Source organism: Podarcis liolepis (assembly GCF_965112155.1).
Source record: "Podarcis liolepis genome assembly, chromosome: 7".
NCBI lineage: Eukaryota > Metazoa > Chordata > Lepidosauria > Squamata > Lacertidae > Podarcis > Podarcis liolepis.
Genome location: NC_139561.1, coordinates 89190873 through 89213402, shown reverse-complemented (window position 1 = coordinate 89213402; position 22530 = coordinate 89190873). Strand labels below are relative to the sequence as shown.

The window sequence follows — 22530 nt, the reverse complement described above, 5'->3', positions numbered from 1 at the left end:
GCCTCGCAAGACGAAAAGAATACGTTCTGTGATTCTCTTCTTCGTCTAACGGTTTTTTCGTCTTGCGAAGCAAGCCCATTGACGGATTAGAGGATTAGCGCTATTAGCTTAGCTGCTGATCGGATCAGCTGATAAGCAGCTTAGCGGCTTAGAAAAAGGGGGGGGGAACCAGCAGGAACTCGCAAGACATTGTCGTCTTGCGAAGCAAGCCCATAGGAGATTCGTTTTGCGAAGCACCTCCAAAACAGAAAACTCTTTCGTCTAGTGAGTTTTCCGTCTTGCGAGGCATTCGTCTTGCGGGGCACCACTGTAAAAACATATATTTAATATATATATATATATATAAACATAATAAAACATTATTTTTTGAAAACTTCCCTATATAGAGCTGCCTTCAGATGTCTTCTAAACGTTGTAGAGTTACTTATCTCCTTAGCTTGGGGTCGCATAACTCCATACCCTCCAACATTTCTCCGATGAAAACAGGGACTTCCTAAGGAAAAGCAGGACACTCCGGGATCCAATCAGAAACTGGGATGGATTTTGTAAATCTGGGGCTGTCCCTGGAAAATAGGGACGCTTGGGAGGTTCTGCAGATTAATGCCACGTCCCCAGGGTAAAAATAGTTTGCCTTTTTCCTCCATGCCCCTGCTCTGTTGTGACCTTTGCAACTATCTGCTGTGTGAAACTAAAAGCACAATTCAAATGTGAAATAAAAGCTCACCTGGCTATCGTTCTGCCTTTCGGTGTATGGAACTCAACAACTCCCGTTAATTCAGAAGAATGGACTCAGCTGTCTCCTAATCAGTGGGGTGATTGTGCTTCATTATAAACAGGGCTATCAATAGTTATTTCCATGTTAATTAAGCCTCTCAGTTTGAATTCTGCAATCAAAATAAATACAGCACCTCAGAAAAACAGCTGCCGGTTGTTACTCTGTCAAGCAATGTATGATTTTGAAAAGCTTTTTCGTGTGCCTGTCTACTACCATAAAAATCGCTGGGGGTATTTGTACATCATTATAGCCAGGGCAAGGGACGTGGGTGGCGCTGTGGTTTAAACCACGGAGCCTCTTGGGCTTGCAGATCGGAAGGTCATCTGTTCGAATCCCCGCAACGGGGTGAGCTCCCGTTGTTCGGTCCCTGCTCCTGCCAACCTAGCAGTTCGAAAGCACGTCCAAGTGCAAGTAGATAAATAGGTACCACTCCGGGGGAAGGTAAACGGCATTTCCGTGCGCTGCTCTGGTTCGCCAGAAGCGGCTTAGTCATGCTGGCCACATGACCCGGAAGCTGGACGCCGGCTCCCTCGGCCAGTAAAGTGAGATGAGCGCCGCAACCCCAGAGTCAGCCACAAATGGACCTAATGGTCAGGGGTCCCTTTACCTTTACCTAGAGCCGGGGCAATCACAACAGATATTTCCATATTAATTAAGCTTCTCAGATTCCACAGCAGAAAAGTTTGAATTCTGCAACCCAAATAAATGCAGCATCTTAGAAAAACAGCTGTCTGTTGCGATTCTGTCATGACTTGAGTCCATATTAGGATTTCAGTTGTAGTTTTTCACTATTGGATGCAATAATTTCTACAATATACTGTATTCCACTTGATTGAAGACTTTGCACTGCCTTGCTGTTGCCCCTCCCATCCCAGCAGATCACCATGCCCAGCACATGTGCTTGTGTCCCACATTATCTCAAGCATGACCAACTGAGGTTCTCATCTCACAATGGCTCATGAAACAGCTGGTTCTGGAACCTTTTTGTAATTCTCAAGCAGGAGACAAAACCAAAAAGCCTATCAGTCTGTCCCCCCCCCTCTGTCTTTCAAGAAAAACCAAAGCAATTCCTATACCATTTTTAAAAAGAAGAGCAATTTAATTTACACAGAAGTACTAAATGTACATAATTCTTTTAAAAAATTGTTATACACAATAAATACAGTACAAAATTATTTTATAGTACTATATTTCGTTTTTGAACTGTGATGAAGTTCAAACTGGTACCAGCAGGGGGGAAGGAAAGAAAAACTGGTTATTATTTTTTTTTTAATACTAAAAATGAATGGGGTATTACTTTTTGCTTCCTCGTATTTGGAAAGCCTTCTTGTTATTTGGTCTTGGATCAAAAACGCTGAAGGATTTGGATGGGCCTAAATGAAATTACATCAATTTTGAAAATGACCTTTCAGAATTACCCTCTCAAGCCCATTTAAGTCCTAAACTGGCAATGATTTGAAGTGGGCAGTTGTATGGTTCTTAAGAGTAGCAATCTGTATCTCTCCTTCTCTTCTCCAAAATACCCCTCTCTTAAAAACCAAAAATACCTCCATGAAAATCTAAACACGCAGAAAGAGACGAGGGACTTCCCTTCCGCTTTTGCAGCTATGAAACCAGAATGCACGGTCTCTTGGCTTAAAAAAATACTGGAAAAGATGTCGTAAAATATACTTTCCCATAATAATGAGGGTGCCGGTGTGTATTATCAACCTCTAATCTGAAGGGAAGAAGTTCCCTGCTTAACTATTTTGTAGTGAGAAGAGGCGGTGAACAAATGAGCTAACAACCCCAAATCCACACTTTTTAGAAGAAGGAAAAAAAGGACACTAAACAAAAAGCCAAACAATTTCATATACATTTTTATATATATATTTATATATAAAAAAGAAGAAAAACCCCACCAGCCTGGGAGTCAGAACATCCCTTATTGCTTCCTAACCATATATGTTTCCCCCCCCCTCCCCACATTATGGTAACAAGGGGGTTAGAGGTGGGGAGCACTGTAAGCTTCAGCAAGTAGTGTTTCAAAACCAAACCTGGTTTTCGTTTCTGCTTGGGATACTCCTCCAGCACCTCTTCACGATGAAAGAGGAACCTGTTTGCCCCCAAATCAGCAGCTGATGAAACTCCGTCGTTGTTTTTTACGCCAGTGGAGGCAAGTTACTGGGCGTTCCGTGGCACTCTGGCTGGGAAAGCCCGTGTGTGCAGGACTGCTGTGTGTGCATCAGAGTATGTGTACAAGGCTCTGGATCAGGGTGGCAAAGCGTGAACATGCCCTGGTTGCTCCTGGCCTCCTCTTTAAAAAGGCTGTAGCTAATGTTCTGCGATGGAGCACCCCTTTTAAGTGGGGGGTGGGTGGAGCAGGAGGGTGGGCACGTGTTTTGGAATATCCCCAAAGGCTTTCTCTCCTTGCAAGAAGCAAGTTTTAAAATGCCACCTTACACAGAACCAAAATTAAATAAGAGAGCAATGAAATGAGATTGCAGGGACGCGGGTGGCGCTGTGGGTTAAACCACAGAGCCTAGGACTTGCCGATCAGAAGGTCGGCGGTTCGAATCCCTGCGACGGGGTGAGCTCCCATTGCTCGGTCCCAGCTCCTGCCCACCTAGCAGTTTGAAAGCACGTCAAAGTGCAAGTAGATAAATAGGTACTGCTCCGGCGGGAAGGTAAATGGCGTTTCCGTGCACTGTTCTGGTTCACCAGAAGTGGCTTAGTCATGCTGGCCACATGATCTGGAAGCTGTACGCCGGCTCCCTCGGCCAATAACGCAAGATGAGCGCCGCAACCCTAGAGACGGTCATGACTGGACCTAATGGTCAGGGGTCCCTTTACCTTTACCTAGCATAAGACAGGAACAGTGCCTTTCTTCTGTTGCGGTTTTTGTAGACAGAATCCACTGGGACAGTCTCATATCCCCCACTGATATGAATGGGGGCAGTGCAGGGTATTTTCTGAGTGGAACTGCATCCTCTTAAAAGAAAATCTGATCCAGAAATCCCTTGTGGAAACTCCGGTGTGGACACAATAGTTCCTGCACGAGGCACTATTCATTTGTGTGCAGTGGAACACACAACACAGTGTGCAGTGGGCTCTGGTATTCTGTTTTCTTAAGCAATTTGCACCATTGGTAAGATGGGGTGAGTTTTGAAACACACTTTGTCAAAGACAAAAAAGAGAGAGAAATTTAGACCTTCAAACCCCCTTTTTGGTTCAATTATATCCCCAAAAACTTCTCCAGTAAACTGCATTTTTAAGACACAAACTTTTTTCTCTACTTCACAAGACACAGTAAAGTTTAAAGGAAGAGGAACTGATGCTAAGGAATAGGCTTGGACCAATAGTGACATTCTCTAGTATTTTCTGCCTTTCCCCTGTAACAACATTTTCGGGTAGAAGGACTATTGGTATTCCCCTCTCTTACTTTTTTTTGGGGGGGGGGGCAGTGGGGTGGTCAAATGCAGCTAACAAGGACAACCAGCCAGAGGAAAGAAAAAATGTCTGCAGGTACATTCGGTACTGTGTGCACAGAGAGGCCTGGAGGAAGAAATGCAACACAGAAATCTACAGATGGGTTTACATGTTCTCTGCCCTCGGTCAAAAAGTGTGAGTGATGGTAAGGCAAGATAATAATGAAAATAATATATATATATATTTATATTTTAAAGGCCTGAATTCAGTCTCTTTATCCACATACTAGAGATACTAGCCAGCTCTCTACCCACACATCCTATAACAGATTTTGACAGATAGCTGCCAAGCATGCTTTGCAACTGAACAGGTAAACATAAAATTATTTGTATGCTCAAGTAGCTTCATGGGGGAAAGTAGCCAAGGGAGAATGAGGCAAAGGCAAAAGAAATAGCAGAGCAAGTCACACAAGTGCACAGACAATGCAAGGAGTGAGAGATGGGGCAAAACTGCTCAGAAACACCAACAAACTGCCGTATTTTTCCGTGTATAAGACTAGTTTTCCCCCTAAAAAAATAATGCCCAAAATTTGGGGGCGTCTTATAACATGGGGGCCATGTCTTCCCATTTTCTTAAATCGGAGTCCCCAAAAACAGGGGTCGTCTTACACATGGGGGCATCTTATAGATGGAAAATACGGTAATACATTTAAGAAAGCTTGCATGGGAGCTGGACCATTCAGCTGCCGACAAGATCCTAATTACTCCCTTATCTTTACTTAGGAAAGAAGTTATCTCAGATGTACTGACTTCTCTAAATTGCCCACGTTGTTTCTGCAAGCACTGACAAACTCTCTTTCTCACACATACACTCGTTTTTAGAATGAATAAATCAAAGAAGCACACTGATAATGTTAAGGCCTCACTTAACTGTGTTTGGTTTTTGCGGGGTGGGGGGGTGGGGAGAGAAGTCAGCAAAAGAAAGAGTTGAGAACATCAGTTTTTGGGTACCAAAAGACACAGCTAGCCAGGATGTTTTCACTGTTCTGAGTTCCAAATCCTCCTGAAGGCCCTGATTTAAGATTTAGCTGATTTATACATTTAGCTGTTTGGGGGGAGTTTCACATTTTTTGAAGCGGCATTCCAACACAACAGAATGGCAGCTAAAATTCTCAAAAGAAATGTTTATTTTCCTGTAACTAGAAAACTAGAAAAGTTGCTGCATCCATACAGTTTTGGTTTCTGCAGCCTCCACCCCGCCCCCCAGAATTGCTTTTTAAACCCTTTCAATACTTTTCATGACATTTTATCATCAGAGTTTGGTCAGGGACAGGGTGGTGGTGATGGTGGACACCAGGGGAGGAAACTATCAAAGAGACTTTGTTTCAGGACCGCTTGGAGATGGGGGAATGTAGAAAAGGAGCGCGTGAAGGAATTCAGAAGGCAGCTGCAGCAAATTCCCGACTCCTGGAAACCAGAATTATAGCTTTTTTTTTCCCTTGGAAAGAAATAAAGAAGTCTGAGGGGAGAAGAGGGAAAATTAAAGATTTATAGCCAATGGCTGAATGGAGATCACTTGGCACTATTACAAAAGGACAAACAGCTTATCTCCCAGTCAGACTTGCTGGGCCTTATTTCCGGCTCTTGGTTTATTCTGTGGGACAGCCGCCAAAAGAGTAGGCCGGCCTGCATTGAATCTGAAACTTGATGTCAAGAAAGATATTTCTTTTATTTCCTTTATTTCTTCCTACAAGCAGGGAATGTGGGATGCAGTGGCACAGAGGAAGAAATCCAGTTTTGGTAGTTTGATAAAGCTGGCTGTTTGCTAATAGGCAACTCTGAAAATAATGAGCGCACAGGCCCTGCTGGAGAATAAAGAAAGCAGAACTCTTTGGCAGCACACCCATTGCTTCGCAAGCTGTAAGCTAAGGTATGCGTGTCTGCTTTGATTTTAGGTAGCATAACTAGTCTGGGAAGAAGGGAGACCTACAGTAGCCAAAAGGGGCACACACGAGCAAAATTACGGTGTGCGCTGGATTCTCACGACTGAATTGTACTCAGTAAGAATCCAAACATGCCCTTAACAGTCTGGTGAGCTAAAAGCACAACAGTATATGTTGCGTTTCCGACTCAACTCTGAAACAACAATGGAGAGTCCTTCTCCCTGACAGGATGAGAGTGAGGAAAGGAAACTTTCAAGACCGCGAAGAGTACAAAACATTAGGAAATGGGGGCCATGAACTACGGAAGAAACACAGGCAATTTTACCCCTTTCTTTTTTCACCAGCTATACTCCCTTAGTGAGTAGGGCATTCATACAATGAAGCAGGCGCTGAATCTGGATAGTGATTTTTTTTGGGGGGGGGGTGCTCTCTCACTCCTTCAATTATGTAGAAAATTATCCTATTTGCAAAACCATGATGATTTCTATGCGCACATACTAATGATATAGTATGGCTCTGCAGGCTATGAACTCTAGGATAACTTATCTTCACATGCGTTGTGTTTGCACACAGTGGGCTGAGCAAAAGTGCACACACCACATTCTCACTTTTATGCTCTCTTGGATAGAATACAGAAGGCTCAAGACAGAAGAAACCTGTCTCTAACGCATGGCGGTGAGGAGGACACAGACATAACCAGAGGGGAGTTTTGGCACCTGGAAGCAGGAAAATATGGTCTGCGTTTGTTTTTGCATCCAGTCTGTCACTTGAGGATTAGTCTGGAAGAGTGTGAATTAAATGGGGGAAACCCCCATAAGGTTGAAGACTTTGAGAATCAAACCAAGCACCGCCCTTCCTGAGCTGCACTGCAACACTGTGTTGTAACAGGATTTAGGAAGAATCACAAGAATGTGAAGTACCCTGACAGTTCCATCTGAAAACCCAAAGGGCAGCAACATTTACTCTTGAGGTCCATATGCAAAACAATACAATTTTTTGACCTTTAGGTACAGGCTCATGTTGCTGTACTGGGATCAAGGAGAGATTCAAAATTGGAAAAATGTAGTAAGCTTTCATCACCTTTCCTTAGTGGGAGAGTATATAAACCTTCAAGTTATGAAAAACTCATCAACAAGGAGAAGGAGCATTATTTCCCAGTTTAAGCCACAGCAAGGATAAAGTTAAAGGTAAAGGTACCCCTGCCCGTACGGGCCAGTCTTGACAGACTCTAGGGTTGTGCGCCCATCTCACTTAAGAGGCCGGGGGCCAGCGCTGTCCGGAGACACTTCCGGGTCACGTGGCCAGCGTGACAAAGCTGCTCTGGTGAGCCAGCACCAGCGCAGCACACGGAAACGCCGTTTACCTTCCCGCTATAAAGCAGTACCTATTTATCTACTTGCACTTAGGGGTGCTTTCGAACTGCTAGGTGGGCAGGAGCTGGGACCGAACGACGGGAGCTCACCCCGCCGCGGGGATTCGAACTCGCATCCCTAAGGATAAAGTTATGTGATTGCAAATAAGGGATAAGTGGTCCAGCTTTTTGGAGTCGGCACCACCTCTAATATAGAACCAATTTCTACTCACCAATGCCCTGTTTTCCACTAGGGCCAAGTCCTGACCATGTTTACAACAAGCTTCTACACTAAGTCACAAAAATACTTGATTAACAATCACCCTTGCTCTTTAAAAAAGCCAAGTCTGCTACCTTTCCAACTTGTCTGCCAAATGGTTTTGTGCTAACTCAAAATTCCCCAAACAGAAGACTCTCTGTTGACAACCCACCTCCAAGCCTGTTTTGAAGTTTTCTCCTCACACAACCCAGCAGTAGAGGAAGTGAAGAGGTCCCTGGTTCTCTCTCTGAAGAAGGCTAAGAGACACCTCCTAAACAAACACCAATTCAGCAACACTTTCAGGTGGAAGAGCATTCGTCGCTATAGAGTATGTGGCACTAAAGAACATTAATACACCACAGAGGAGAGAAACGAGAGAGGTGGCACTTCCAAAGGCCTGAGATGGCACCTAAGCAAAGTGGCAAAATGCCCTGCAGGGACAAGGAAGATAGTTGCGGAAGAAGAAGGAGCCCAAAGTGAATTGGATCGTGTGTGAAGGTTGCAGCTGTAGATTCCATCATGCAGAGGACTCACTGACAAGAAATCCAGTATTTTCAGGTCCAGTGCAAGTTTTAAAGAATACTAACAGGGCATACTATGACTGCCACCTGTCAAGGAAAAGGAGAGAGTCTTGAATGGAAGACTTGGGACGGCAGATCTCATACTGCTTCATTTGTACGCCACTCTCCACATACCAATCTCTCATGCGATCAAGTCTAAGCTTTGCCAAGCTGCGGCTAACCAAGGACCGTGTCCTCCCTTAGCTGTTCTGTTCCCACACAACTCAATGTTGTAATGTGGGAAATGCTTAGCTCTTTGTTTTTCTGTGAATAAAGTCAGAGGTAATCTAAGAATCTGAAAGCAAGGTCGCCCTGCCAGCATGTGACTTGCTTGCAAAACACTTGCATAAATCCTGCACACATAATTATTTTTGTTTTGGGGGTGTAGATATCAAGAGTAGACAAAACGAGAATCACCGATAGGAAAATAAAATGGGAGATCTCAAGTCAAAAGTCGTAACAAATGCAACAGCCGAGAGAGAGAACGGAGCAGAGCTATGTTAACAAGCCCCCAGGCACTGCTATCTTATCCCCCAGCTAGCAAGAGGAAGACGCTGGCAGTTTTCACTAAAGGATTCTCATCCTATCACATGACTTTTGTCCACATGCAGGAAGCAGAAAGATAGGTGAGAGGTGCAATGCTGTGGTTTTAAAAATGGAAGAAACCAAGGTGGGAAACTGAAGCCACAGGATGCAACTAGAGAGGAAAACCTGGCAGCTGCTGCAAAGGAGGAAGAAGTCAAAGAGAAAACTTGCTTGGCTTCCTGCCCATGCCTGGCTGGGGTTCCAAGTCCCCTCTCTTGGGAATGCCCAACCAACTGTACACCTCTGGCATCTTGAATAGATTTCTTTTGACAAAAGTTTGACAGGTTGCTTTATTTTTTTAAAAAAGGGGGAGGGGAAGACGTTAGAGAGAAATGTACACCCTCTTGCCAGAACTTTCCTAGTTTCACTGATCCTGACTGCGTTAACCAGACCCATGGATGTCTGGGGAAGGACTGGCTTCCTCTTTAAAAAGGACTTATTTGTAAACTCAACCCACACTTCTTTGTTTAAACCATTAGTGTTTGTATCTTTTCTCCTTTCTTCTTCTTTTTTTTGCATTTTGTTCAGATTCTATTTTTTTACGTTAAAAAAAGGAAAGAAAAAGCAGACAGTTTATACTTAAAATAACTTAAGAAACCCCACAAAATCAATGACATAAATTGCCCCTTGTGGCAACTCCTCTGGAGCTGTCCCCCTGCCCTGCCCCATTCCTTTGGCCTCCCCGCTGGCTTCTGGCTTGGGATTTGTGAAAATGTCCAAAATATAGGTGTGGAGTTTGGGGCGGGGAATAAAACCCAATTATCATCAGAGATTCAAATTAGCAATTTGTTACAGAATCTAAATATTACACAGCCAACACTACCACCTATGGGCCCCCAATCCAACCCCCACCCGCCTGCCTCGCATTTGCTGAACTTCTTCTTTAAAAATGGTGCATGTGATGAGACAAGTATATTGTAAATCCAGCCGCAGCTTTACAACAACCAAAACCCATCATATAAACACTTGGATGGATGAAGCCTCTGTAGGACATTCTCACTGCCCGCCCCACCCCAGATCCCCGCTCTTCCCTTCTGGTATCAGCCCTATTCTATCAGGTCTCTGGGAAGTGGCACCTTGGCTTCCAACCGTTTCCCAGCCAGCAGAAGCTGTAGCAGCTCCAGTCCTTGGCTCTCTTTGTACAGTCTCTGCTTGGTATAGATTTCTGTTATCTGTTCAACGTCCTTGCTCCAAGGCCGCCATTGTGATTGGGGGCAAGGTAAGCGTCTGTGTGGTGGACAGGGGAAGAGAAAGGGGAGGAGGAGGAGTTGTATGATGAGGAGGGTGCTCGGGTGTTCTGGCCCCCAGCTTGAGGTTGCTGCAAGTTCAGGATGCTATCAATGGCGCTCTGTAGGTGCTCGTTGAGCGAGTCATCTGGGGGGCTGTCGCTGGAGAAGCTGGCATTGTCCACATCGAAAGACTCTGACTTTCTGCGTTTGGCTGGGGGCAGGGGCACGTCCCATGTGAGCTCAGAGGCAGAACCATGGTCAGGTGGCTCGATTTTTATCATCCGGTGATAAAACTCATCCTCAACCTCCGCCAATTCCTTCATAAGGCCACTGGTTGAATCGTCGGTCTTAGGAGGGGTGAGGCTCTCTTGCATCACGAGGGAACGGGCATCGCTCCGGTTGAAAAAGGTATGCTTGGTAGCCTCCTCTGACCGGCTCTTCTCTGCCCCAGCCATGGAGGGGCTCTCGTGGGATTTGCGGGAAGTGATGACGCTCCTGGAGCCCCCTTCCTGCTTGATGATGAGGGTGCTTGGCACCATATCGACTTTCGGGCTGCTCTCTTTCAGGCAGGTGTCAGAGGCTTTATCCGCTACAAAAGCGTCCACATTCTCCCGGTATGTCTTACGGAGGGGAAGCCTGCAGTAAGTCACAAGGGGCTTTTTCTCCACTGGAGCTGCTGTGATATGATCAACGGTCCCATTCATTTGCCCCGCCGTTGAGACGGCAGTGGTGGTGGCAACGGCTGGAGCCGACGAGTGCTGGTCAGCTGTTTTGATCACTGTGCACATGGGCGGCGGTGTCTGGTGAACTGGGTCCAAGGCAGTGTTGTGAACCACTTTGCTAAGGCCCGCCTCCTGTTTGATCTTCAGTTTCAGTCCAATCCGGCTCCGGGCTTCGTAGGTTTTGATGGGCGGCTTACTCCGGGAGGGCAAGGCATCCTCGTCACCATCTAATGAGGGAGAGGCCTTGGCCCACGTGACCGAGGGAGAGCCTCCGCTGTGCTTGATGACCAGTTTTGTTGGGTTAATCTGGGTTGCCATCTGCACCGGAGGCGCCTTCAGGTTCTCAGAAGCCAGAGCGGCACTGCTGGACAGAGCACCCTGAGCCAGAGAAGAAGCAAAACTCTGCGACCGCGAAGATGAGGAAACATACTCATCTGCAAGAGAACAACATGTGTCACTATTTCAGACAAAAACAGACGGAGGTCTTCTCACGCCACCACTGACTTAACAACAGCAAACTTTAACCTAGAGATGGCCACTTCTTTAGTGTCACGGGCCACTGTATTCTCCAGTTACAAGCTGGAACAATTCAGTCCCTTTCACAGATGCCCAATCCGGACTACTACCTCTAGTAGCACGAGATGCTCATAGAAGTCGGTGGTCCAAAGTAGTGCATCAAAAACTACTTATATGTGGCCTCCAAGCACAGCAGCTCCTGAAAATGGGTCTCCCCAAGGCAAAAACTATTATTGATCAGCGCATGAAGGATATTGAGCAGCAAAATAATCTGGCCTATATTAAGAAATTTAGTGCTTGGTACGCTTATCTGCCCCCCTCCCACTTTGATTTTCGGGCACCTTATTTGTCTACCTTAACCATTCCAAAACTCAGGCGGGCCTTTACACTGGCCAGACTAAATATGTTACCCTCAGCTGTTCTTGAGGGCAGATATCAAGGAATTTCATTCGAGAACCGGCTCTGCCCCTGTGGAGCTGGCTGCGTGGAGACTGTGTCACACGTTCCCTTGTCTTGCTCCCTATATAAAGATCTCAGGGACGAGACCATCGCGCCGCTCCTGTCTGCCATCCCGGGCCACTCTTGTGAAGCCAAACTGTTCTCACTCCTGGCCGACCAGAACGGCTCGACAACAGAGAAGGTTGCCAAATTTGTCGAGAGAGCAATGAGACTGAGAGCTGCTACCTGAGTGACATTAGCGTCGTCGCCCAGATTCCTCTCCTAGGATCTTACTATTATTATCGTTATGTTTTGCTACTATTATTTTGTCGTCCCCTAAAATGTATTTTATATAATTGACTTTGTAGTTTTATTCTTTGTATATCGTATTGTTGTTTTATTGCTATGGCCGATGGCTGACGCAAATAAAGATCCATTCATTCATTCACAGATGCCCACTGTCTATAATAATATTGGCATCGCCTCAGAGCAAAAGCTCTGCAGATATGGAGTGCATGCACTCAGGTGGTAGGTCACAAATGTGTTTCTTGTAAGATTCCCCCTCAGGAGGCAAGTTGTCAGTCAAACCAATACTTCTTAGGCTTCCAGAAACTGTTCTGCTATCTCACACACAAATATTGATACAAAACACAGGAGGAGATTTATTGCTTATTTTCCTTATAAGTGAAATGGTGGTTCAAAAAACATTTTACCATACCTTGATTAAAACTTTGCAGGGGGGCCAGATAAAATTGTTCTGTGGGCTACTCACTGACCACACATCATGCATTCGGATAACACCTTTAAGCCTTTTTTGGCTGGGCACCCAGCCATGTCTCTCTTACCTTCGCAGCACACTTGTGTTTTTCTTCTGAACCAGGAAACTCTGGTTACTACATTTGGAATTCTAGGTCTTAAACCATCCTCAAACCGTTGATATCTAAAGTCTCCCATTTCAGGTTCTGCATTCTGCAGAAGTGCACTGCGAAGGGAGGAGAGACGGGGCTGTGTGCCAGAGACGCCTTCATATCTTGCTTTACTAAACTGGGATATGATCATCCAAACTGAGATGAGAAATATTGGGAGATCAAAAGCCTGCCTGGGAGTCAGTCCTCTGCCCTGGAAGTCCTGAATGCCAGATGTGGAGGTTGCTGACAAGAGAAAGACAGTTGGCATTTTCTCAAAAGCACAAGGGCAGGGAGTGGAGGAAACAGATACACTGGAATAAGCAAACTACACAAGGAAATGAAACGTGTCTTTCCTCACCTGGCTTCTCCTTTGCCAGCTGTTTATCAAGAGTTAAGGTGGTCTTTTCTTCCTGTATGAACATTCGATCGATCATCACCATCTCTGCTGAAGGACTGACTCTCTGCCAACAGAGGACAAAATACTGTGTCATGGGGAATGCAAAGCAGGCACTTAAGAAACGCCAACCTGAGCCTCATGAAACCCCCCTCCCAATCTACATATTGTTGGGAACTTCCTTCCCTTTGCTGCTGCCTCCCTCACTGTTGACATTTAGACTGACGCTCCTCAGGGCGGTGGCTTTTGTACATTTATAAGGCTGTGGCAAGGGTGAAAGTAAGAAACAATCAAATCTGTGTTGGAGGTATAATCAAGTAGAGGGGACACTCATACATATGTGATGGACAGTGATAAAATCAAGGGCTTCTGGGATATGGTATATGAGGAGCTAAAGAAAATATTCAAACAAAATTTTATTAAGAAAACAGAAGCTTTTTTACTGGGGTACTTGATACAGATATAGCCAGAGAAAACAAAAAAATATTATTTTATGCTACAGGGGCTGCGAGAACATTAATTGCCAAAAAATTGGAAAAAAGGAATAACACAGATAAAAAAAGAATGGCAAGATAAATTATTGGATTACCGTATTTTTCGCCCTATAGGACGCACTTTTCCCCCTCCAAAAATGAAGGGGAAATGTGTGTGTGTCCTATGGGGCGAATGCAGGCTTTCCCGGGCTTCCTGCAGCTCTGCGCCACCCTCCGGATCCCGGCGCGAAGCCGCGTGGGGCTCCGGAGGGTAGTGCAGAGCTGCCTGCATTCCGAAGCCTGGTGCACACTGAAGAGCGCGCCCGGGCTTCGCACACCTCTACGCAAGCCTGGGGAGACCGGCGCGGCTCCCTAGGCTTGCGGATAGCAGGCTGTTCTGGGGGATGGGGTCGGGGGAAGCTCGGGCTTCCCCTGCACCTGCCCCATGCCGGGGGGGGGATAATTTTTTTTCTTTATTCCCCCCCCAAAAAAAAATTAGGTGCGTCCTATGGGGCAGTGCATCCTGTGGGGCAAAAAATACGGTATATCTAATTGGCCAGATTGACGGAAGCTATCAGGGATCAGCCCAAACAAAAATTTCAAAAAGACTGGGAAAAATATAGAGAATATCTTAAAAAGCAGTGCCCTCGAATTAATACTTGGACTTGTTTTGATTAACTTCTGCAAAATAAATTGAGGTATGTAAGTCAAAAAACTGAAAGAAAAATAAGGAATTAAGAAGGAAATAGTTTACCCAAAACGAAAAAGAGAACTGTGTTGAGGATGAAGGAAGTCAATTGGACGGAAAGAAGAAATGAAGTATGGTGTATATATATTGATGTTCATTTGTTTGTATAAATTTTTGTAAGTAGAAATGTTTTAGTTGTATTTCTCTGTTTTTTGTAATAGCGTTGATTATGTATTATTATTCTTATGTTTAATGTGTGTCATAAAATAAATTCAAAAGAAAGAAAGGAAGGAAGGAAGGAAGGATCCATATTAACTGATTAAGAAGCCAGTGGCAGGAGAAAGAACTGTTACATTTATTCTGCTGCATTTCCTTTTGTTTGTACGGATAAATGCAAAAGCCCCTACTAGCCCAGCAATCAAGTCAAATGGGAGGAAATGTGGTCAAGCAAGGGAATCCTTGGCAATCCCCCAGGGTGGCTCTGCAACACTCTAAGGATGAGGCTGGTTCCAGTCTCCCACCTGCAAATTTATCACTATTGTCCACTTGTTTTTAATGAACTGATGCTGAACCGGTATGATCTACTGTACAGAGTTGCTCATTTTCCACAGATGAGTGCAAGTGGAAATCCACCTGTAAACCGACACATAAGAAGCCTCTAGCCCTGATATTGGTGGAGATACATATTTTAAAATATGCAAGCACTGTTCATGTTCCGGCATTCAAGGACCAGGGTGTCTTTGCCCTGTCGCGTATTCCACGCGGCGTTTTCAGCAAAAAACTAAGAGTTCCAGGTTTTTCAGTGCAGTCCTTTTAATGTGAGCTATACACAGGCTATATACAAAAGAAACAGTCCATACAGAGTACTTACAAACGAATACTCTCCACCACAGTACCACCACACTACAGCACAACCACCACACTACCTGTTAAACAGGCTTTCCTTTTTAAAACAGGTGATAGCCAATTACACTAATCACACTCCTGCTGAGTCACTCTGACCCAGCAGAGTATTGCATCATCCTGTTGAAGCCTGCAGACTTATCCAGTATCCTGCGAATCCCAACACTCCTCCTTAAGTCAAAGGCTTGAGACCCAATAATTCTCTTAAGTCTCGAAATTTAGGAGCATCCAAACATTTTGTATACAAATCTGCCACATTACATTTTGTGTTACAGTGCTGTACCTTTAACACATTTCTTTCCAAAGCATTTTTCACATTTCCATATCTTATCGCAATATGTTTACTCTTGCTCTTAAAGTTCTGTTGGTTAGCAAGTTGTTGTGCAGCCATGTTGTCACTTAGCACAGTGATTGGCATTTCAGAAGGTATTCCAAGCTCTTTTGTTAGGCAAGCAAACCACTCTATTTGTGATACACATTCACTTATGGCTGAGTACTCTGCTTCACAAGTACTTGTGGCAACAAATGTTTGTTTCTGGGATTTCCACTGAACCAGGGCATTTCCAATATATATGGCATAGCCAGTGGTAGACTTTCCATTTTCTCTGTCTCCCCAGCTGGCATCAGCGTATGCATACACTTGCTGATCATGTCCTGTATCCAGCACCAGTTTGTAATCTTTTGTGCCTTTCAGATACCTTAGGATTCTTTAAGTGCTACCCAATCTCTCTGAGTCGGGTCTGCACTTCTTTGGCTTAACATGTGCACTGACAATGTTATGTCGGGTCTTGTCCAACAACTTAAATATAACAGAGAACCCAACAGAGAATGAAACGCTGTTGCATTCTCACATTTTTGCCCTTCTGGTTCATTTTTGTACTGGGTAGTTATGGGAGTGTCAACCTCATTTGCCCTCTCCATTCCATATGTCTTCAGTAACTTTTCGATTTTTCCCTTTTGACTCAGAGAGTAAACACCCTCTTCATTTCTCTGAACCTCTACTCCTAAGTAATTCTGAATCTCTCCCAAATACTTCAGTTTGTATTTGTTACCTAGGCTGTTTATAAACCAAGACACTTGCTTTTGTGCAGTTGTTATCAGACAGATATCATCAACATACAAAAGTAAATAACAAACACTTCCTTGCACCATTGCTGAATATAAACAGGAATCAGCCAGGCTTTGTTTGAACCCCATCTTTTTCAAAGTTGTGTCTATGCATTCATGCCATAGACGTGCACTTTGGTGTAAACCGTATAGTGCCCTTTGCAGTTTTAACACCATACTGTCTTTTTCTAGCTCATAACCTGGTATTTGCTGTAAATATACCTCGGCGTCAATAGGAGCATTTAAATATGCTGAGGCAACATCAAAATGATTAACTTTTAACCCTCTCAGACTTGCCATTGCTAAAACTGATTTTACTGTTTCAGCCTTTGCTGTTGGGGCAAACACTTCATCATAATGTATCATTTTCCTCTGTGTAAAGCCCCGTGCAACCAACCTGGCTTTCCTCTGACAACTACCATCAGCCAGCTTTTTCACTTTAAAAACCCACTTACAGCTTATAGGCTTTTTACCTTCAGGTAATTCTGTAGGTACAAACACATTGTTGTTTAGCAGAGAGTTATACTCTGCCTGCATTGCCTTTAACCACGCCTCTTTCTCTAGAGTAGGTAACTCTTGCACTTCTTCAAAGTTTTCTGGCTCAGTTACACAAACCTGGTTTATGGTGGCTGGGAACCCATAACGGTCTGGAGGTTGACCTTTATTACTTCTTGCAGACCTCCTTGGTTCATTAATCTCACCCCCTGGGCTACCTTCAGGACTGCTTTTGGGGTGGATTGACTCTGGAGATCTACCTCCTCCTGTCCCTGTTGCACTTTCGTCTCTCCCTTGCTCCATGCTAGCAGCTGGAGAAAAATGCTCAACCTTTACTTCCTCCCTTTCAGTTTCTCTGGGAGAGCTGCCAATTCTTAGCTTTGTTTCAACTGCCTTATCAGGTATGCTCGGCAGTAAAACTTTTCCTGGCAGCAGGTTTGCATGTATCTTGGGCCAATTTCTTTGCTCATTAAAGCTGGCTGACCGACTATAACTCAAAAGGTTTTTATCATCTTCAAACCTGTAGGCTTTTGTACCACTTTCATACCCAAGAAATAGCAACTGCTGTGCCCTTTTCCCACCTTTTCTTCGGTTTTTCACAGGTATGTCAACCCATGCCTTTGTCCCAAAGATTCTTAAATGTTGCAAACTGGGACTTTTGTTATAGAGAATTTTATAGGGTATGTCATCTAGTACCCTTGACCACAAGCGATTCCCAATATAATTCGCGGTCTTAATACTTTCAGCCCAGTACTTAATTGGAAGATTTGCATCTGCTAACAATGCTTTCATTTGTGTCTGCAAGACACCTCCTCTACGCTCTGCTACCCCATTCTCCTGAGGTGTGGCCACATTGGTAAGCCTATGTTTAATCCCTTGGGAACGCAACCAGTTTCTTAGGGAGCTTGCCATAAACTCCCCTCCCCTGTCTGATTGAATAGAGGACACCTTTTCACCAAGTTGCCTTTCTACCCTTCTTACCCAGAACTTCAAAGTTTGGGCAACGTCAGACTTTTGCTTTAATGGATAGACCCAGCCAAATCTAGAAAAATCATCCACTAGGATTAAACAGTATTTGTTGTGGGAGACACTAGGTGGAAAAGGACCAGTTACATCAGCATGAATCAACTCCAGTGGTTTTTTGGTTTCTCTTTGGCTTGCTCTTGCTACTGGGCAAGCCCTGCTTTTAACCTCCTTGCAGATATTGCAGTCTAAGTAATTATCACAACTTTTTATGTTTTTCATCCCCCCACACAACTCCAATGTTTTGTTTAGCACCTTATAGCTAGCATGAGCCAGACGCCTGTGCAGGAGATGAATACACATATCATGGGTTGGGACATTTTGCACATTTGCAACCTTAGATTCACACTGCAGTACATACATATTAGTTCTAAGGCTAGCATTTGCCAACACTGCCCCATTTTGCTTTATCTGGCACTGGTTTCCCACAAAATTTACTTCAAAGCCTGCTTTTGCCAAATCAGGAATGCTCAGGAGATTGTTTTGCAAACTAGGCACACACAATACATTCCTGAATGTGTGTCCCAGCTGTGGGAACACAACCTCCCCCTCACAAACCACATTAGCTTTCTGGCCCGTAGCAAGACTTACATGTTTTTTGTTTGAAGCCCTAGCATCAGTAAGCAGTCCTTTTCTTTTACAAAAGGTTTGAGAAGCTCCACTGTCCAAAACCCACAGCTCCTCATTTTCTTGACCATCTGCAGACACCCAAGCGGTAGACTCCCTCTGCTGCCACTTGTGCTTCCGCTGTTTTTGTTGTTTTCTCGGGCAGTCCCGGAGCAGATGTCCACTGGACTTGCAGCAAAAACACCTTTTTACTTTGTTGACCACCGGCTGGTCTGCAGCAGCTCCTCCTGGCTGTTTCTCCGGCTCCCGACACCTCTGCTCTTCCTGGCTGTTGTTCCCTCTGGGATGCTCCAACAGCTGGGCTGAGGTCATCTTTCGCTCTGCACGCCTGTCCTCCTCTGCATACAACCGTCCGGTCACGTATTCCAGAGTCAGCTTATCAGTCTCTACAGACTCGAGGGAGTTGACCAGCATATCATAGCTGTCGTCAAGGGAACTCAGGACTATAAAGACTTTGTCCTCTTCCCCCACAGGCCTCCCTCTTAAGGCTAGCTCCTGGAAACAGCCTGTTAGGAATTTTAGGTGGTTTACCAGGGAGTCCCCCGGTTTCTTCCGACACCGGTACAGTCTCCTGGTCAGTGTTATCAGTGAGCCAGCTGTCTTCCGCACATGGACAGCCTTGAGCGCATTCCACGCCTCACTTGCCGTCACCTTATCAGCTACGTAGACTAGCTGGCTGTCGTCCACTCCAAGGATGATCGTAGCCAAAGCTTTCTCATCCTTTTCAAGCTGGGCCTCTGCTAGTGCCAGCTTTTCATCGTCGTCCTCATCCTCCTCCGGGGGCTGCGGTGGCTCTTCCACCACTTTCCACAGGCCCTCACGCTTGAGGAAGTGTTGCATGCGGACCGACCAGGTGCTGTAGTTTGTGGCCGTCAGCTTCTCCAGCAACACGCCAGTTCTGGACTGCTCCATCCCTGCAGCTCACCTCCAGCACCCACGGCTAGACAACTGCCACCTGTACTCTTGCGCAGCGGAAGCGTGCTGGGCCCATAACCCTGTCGCGTATTCCACGCGGCGTTTTCAGCAAAAAACTAAGAGTTCCAGGTTTTTCAGTGCAGTCCTTTTAATGTGAGCTATACACAGGCTATATACAAAAGAAACAGTCCATACAGAGTACTTACAAACGAATACTCTCCACCACAGTACCACCACACTACAGCACAACCACCACACTACCTGTTAAACAGGCTTTCCTTTTTAAAACAGGTGATAGCCAATTACACTAATCACACTCCTGCTGAGTCACTCTGACCCAGCAGAGTATTGCATCATCCTGTTGAAGCCTGCAGACTTATCCAGTATCCTGCGAATCCCAACATGCCCTTCACCAGTCTCTTCCTTGTTACCATCAGTCATTTAATCTCCCATTTCCTTACAGCCCCTCAACCTGCCCAACCTCCTCTTTTGCCACCAGTCCACTCCTGCAACGCAACCCCCTCTCCTAAACATCTCCCACCCAAACTCTGCAAAGTCTCAACTATCTGGTTCAGAAGAAATAACACAAACCGGGCAAATCTTTGCCATTAAACCATACCAGTGTCTTGTATTGACTTGCATTAGCTCATTCTAGGCACAGAATATTGGTTTCTTTGAGAGAAAATGAGGAGGTTTTGGCAACATATTACATCCTTGCCTATTCTTTTCCTACAAGATCACTTCTCCATCATTTTCATTTATAATAATAATTTTAAAAATACACACCAAACCCAGAGTGTACCATACGATTGCAACAGTTCCTCCCAAACACAACCTGTTATCAGCCAGCTGAGCGTTCCTGGCAAAGGCCAGGATTAGATCAGGATACTTGTTGGAAAACTAATTGTTCAAAGAGGATGCTAGAGAAGAAATTCTTACCCGGGATTCCTCCAACAGCAGCAGGCGGTATTTGTTCAACATGGCTTGTGTGCGTTTCAACAACTGTGTAGACACCATTTCAAACTCTTCATCTACTAGAAAGAAGCAGAGCAGGAAGGGAGGGAGGGAGGGAGGGAGGGAGGGAGGGGGTGGTGGTTATATGATTGCCTCCTGTGAATGGGACCTGCTGTAACGAAAACCCTTCTTGCTGCTGGAGAATATTCATAATGCACTAATGTAAGTATTTCTTTCTCTCTTTTTTGGCCAATTATTTTTATTGTTTTTCCACAATTTTTAACGAATTGTTACCAAATTAATACAAATTTAAAAGCTGACTTCCCACCCCCCAAACGTCCCTTCTATTTTCCTTCCCCCTTTGCTGCTGCTCCCAATAAAATAACTTTTCCAACTATCATTTCAAAATACATTCATCCCTTCTCCCTACACATCACCTGCACAATTACCAATTTCTGCTATGACTTTTATACATTGTTATAACCTGTCCTCAAAATAGTCGAGTAGAGTAAATCCTCTTTTATCTATCTATAATAGTCATTCATAAATTTTGAAATATTTCCTTCTGATACCTCTTGAGAAACCCTTTGCCTGAGAAAAATGGATCTTGCTTCCTTCCAGACAACACACACATTCCTCCCTAACATTCCTCCCCTCTCCTGATGTAAGTATTTCTAAAATGGTAGCTATATTTCTCTTTAACTGCAAAGAAAGTACCTGAAAGACTGGCAAGTTTATTTTGGAATGAATTTTCACAGGCAAGGGCCTATTTTAATCAAGATGCATGAAGCAATCTAGAAAGTTTAGAACCTGCACATACAAACATGTACCCACATAGCACAGCTGTGTGTAATGTGTATCAAAGACGCAAAAATAAAAATGCAAAAGGGTAGCTTAGAGTAGGTGTACTAATCTATTAGGAATTCAGGATTCTGGATTTAACTGGAGTAGGTGTTCTTCTTCATTCCCACTGCAATCCTATGGGCCTAGCCCTAGAAGATACCCAGTTCACAGCACCCGCAATCCAGTAAGCATAGCAGGGATGGTAGTACTGAGCCCTCAAGGAGAACAATTACTTTATGCACATGAAGTACTTTGGGAACTTAGCTTTTACTTTATCTTAATTTTTTACTTTTAGGATTATGATCATCAGTAAGGATACAGAGTAGTGGGGTTTAATAGAAGGGGGAGCTAATGCTTGTACAATTAGCAGACAAGCTATGGGAAACAAGAGTCAATCCATCTCATTGCATCTGATGCAGGAGAATCCCAGACAAAACTCACCTTTCCGATAGTCATGGGGAGAAGGCAATGTTCCTTGGTATACGTGGTATGGTAGGAGCCTCTGTAAGGCATCTTCAAATGACCGAAATGAGGTTTTGTAGTCAGGATGCAGCACTGCTCCCTGGTGTTTATGCAGCTGTTCCAAGAAACTAAAGGAAGCAGCAAAAAAGATTAAGCTTGTCAGGGGTGCTAATTTGGCCCACGAGGTTGTTCCCCCCCAAAAAAACCATGCTCACCTGCCCCGTAGCAGATATCAAATATCAGCTACCAGTACCACTTTGCTCCATATAATTGTTATGTTTGTTCTATGATTGTAGATTTCATTGTTATAACCTGCCATGGGCTCTCAAGGTGAAGACTGGGTAAGAAATCATATATATGGCTACAAAGGAACAAAGAACTTAGGTCGTTCCTCTGCATACGGGGATTCCATTTAGTGTCTTTTAAATTTGGTTCCACTCCAGAGCTCCTGAGCAGAGCTAATAATTGCCCAAAGTGGGGTTTGCATTCCACTTTTGGCAGGAATTCTTGCAGCTTGAGAACTCAAGCTGGGATTGCAAAAGAAGAAAGAATCCATAGTGCACTTGCAGTGCACTTCTGATTCTTCCTCTGAAGTTGAATCACCTGATGTCATATGGCATCAGGTGATTTGACAGGTGAGTGACCCCACCTCCCTGTAAAAAGTGGTTTGTGGAGGGTGGGCCAGTTCTGGATTCGACCCACCGGCCAGATCCAGGTCCCCACCCTGATAAACACTAGCATTCCTCCGCTTTGCTTCTGTTCTTAGGACAGCATATTTGTTGAGGGGCTCTGGTAGAGACTCACCAAGCTTCCTTGCTGGGCTGTAGCATGGGAGGGGGCTTCTTCAGGTTTCCAAGCTTGCCCTCATACTGGTAAGGAGAAAAAACAACAACGTAAGAACAAAGAGCAACAGGTGAATTTGAGGCCACAAAGAAAAGCACCTCCTGCTTGTA

General features: G+C 44.7%; 1 protein-coding gene across 10 annotated transcripts in view; it reads right to left on the bottom strand.

The window, feature by feature from the left end:
* Positions 1 to 1850: 1850 nt before the first annotated feature.
* The window catches only part of BICRA (BRD4 interacting chromatin remodeling complex associated protein), a 109529-nt gene continuing 88849 nt past the window's right edge, over positions 1851 to 22530 (bottom strand). For 6 of the 10 annotated variants that reach the window (XM_083515715.1, XM_083515712.1, XM_083515708.1 and 3 more), the window contains 5 exons: positions 22382 to 22446; positions 21557 to 21705; positions 20258 to 20352; positions 13052 to 13154; positions 1851 to 11265 (listed from right to left, as the gene is read on the bottom strand). In XM_083515715.1, the coding sequence (XP_083371841.1) occupies positions 10049 to 11265; positions 13052 to 13154; positions 20258 to 20352; positions 21557 to 21705; positions 22382 to 22446 (1629 nt within the window). In that variant the 3' untranslated portion in view covers positions 1851 to 10048. The remainder of the gene's footprint in view (positions 11266 to 13051; positions 13155 to 20257; positions 20353 to 21556; positions 21706 to 22381; positions 22447 to 22530) is intronic. The other 4 variants (XM_083515711.1, XM_083515717.1, XM_083515714.1 and 1 more) reach the window with 1 other exon arrangement.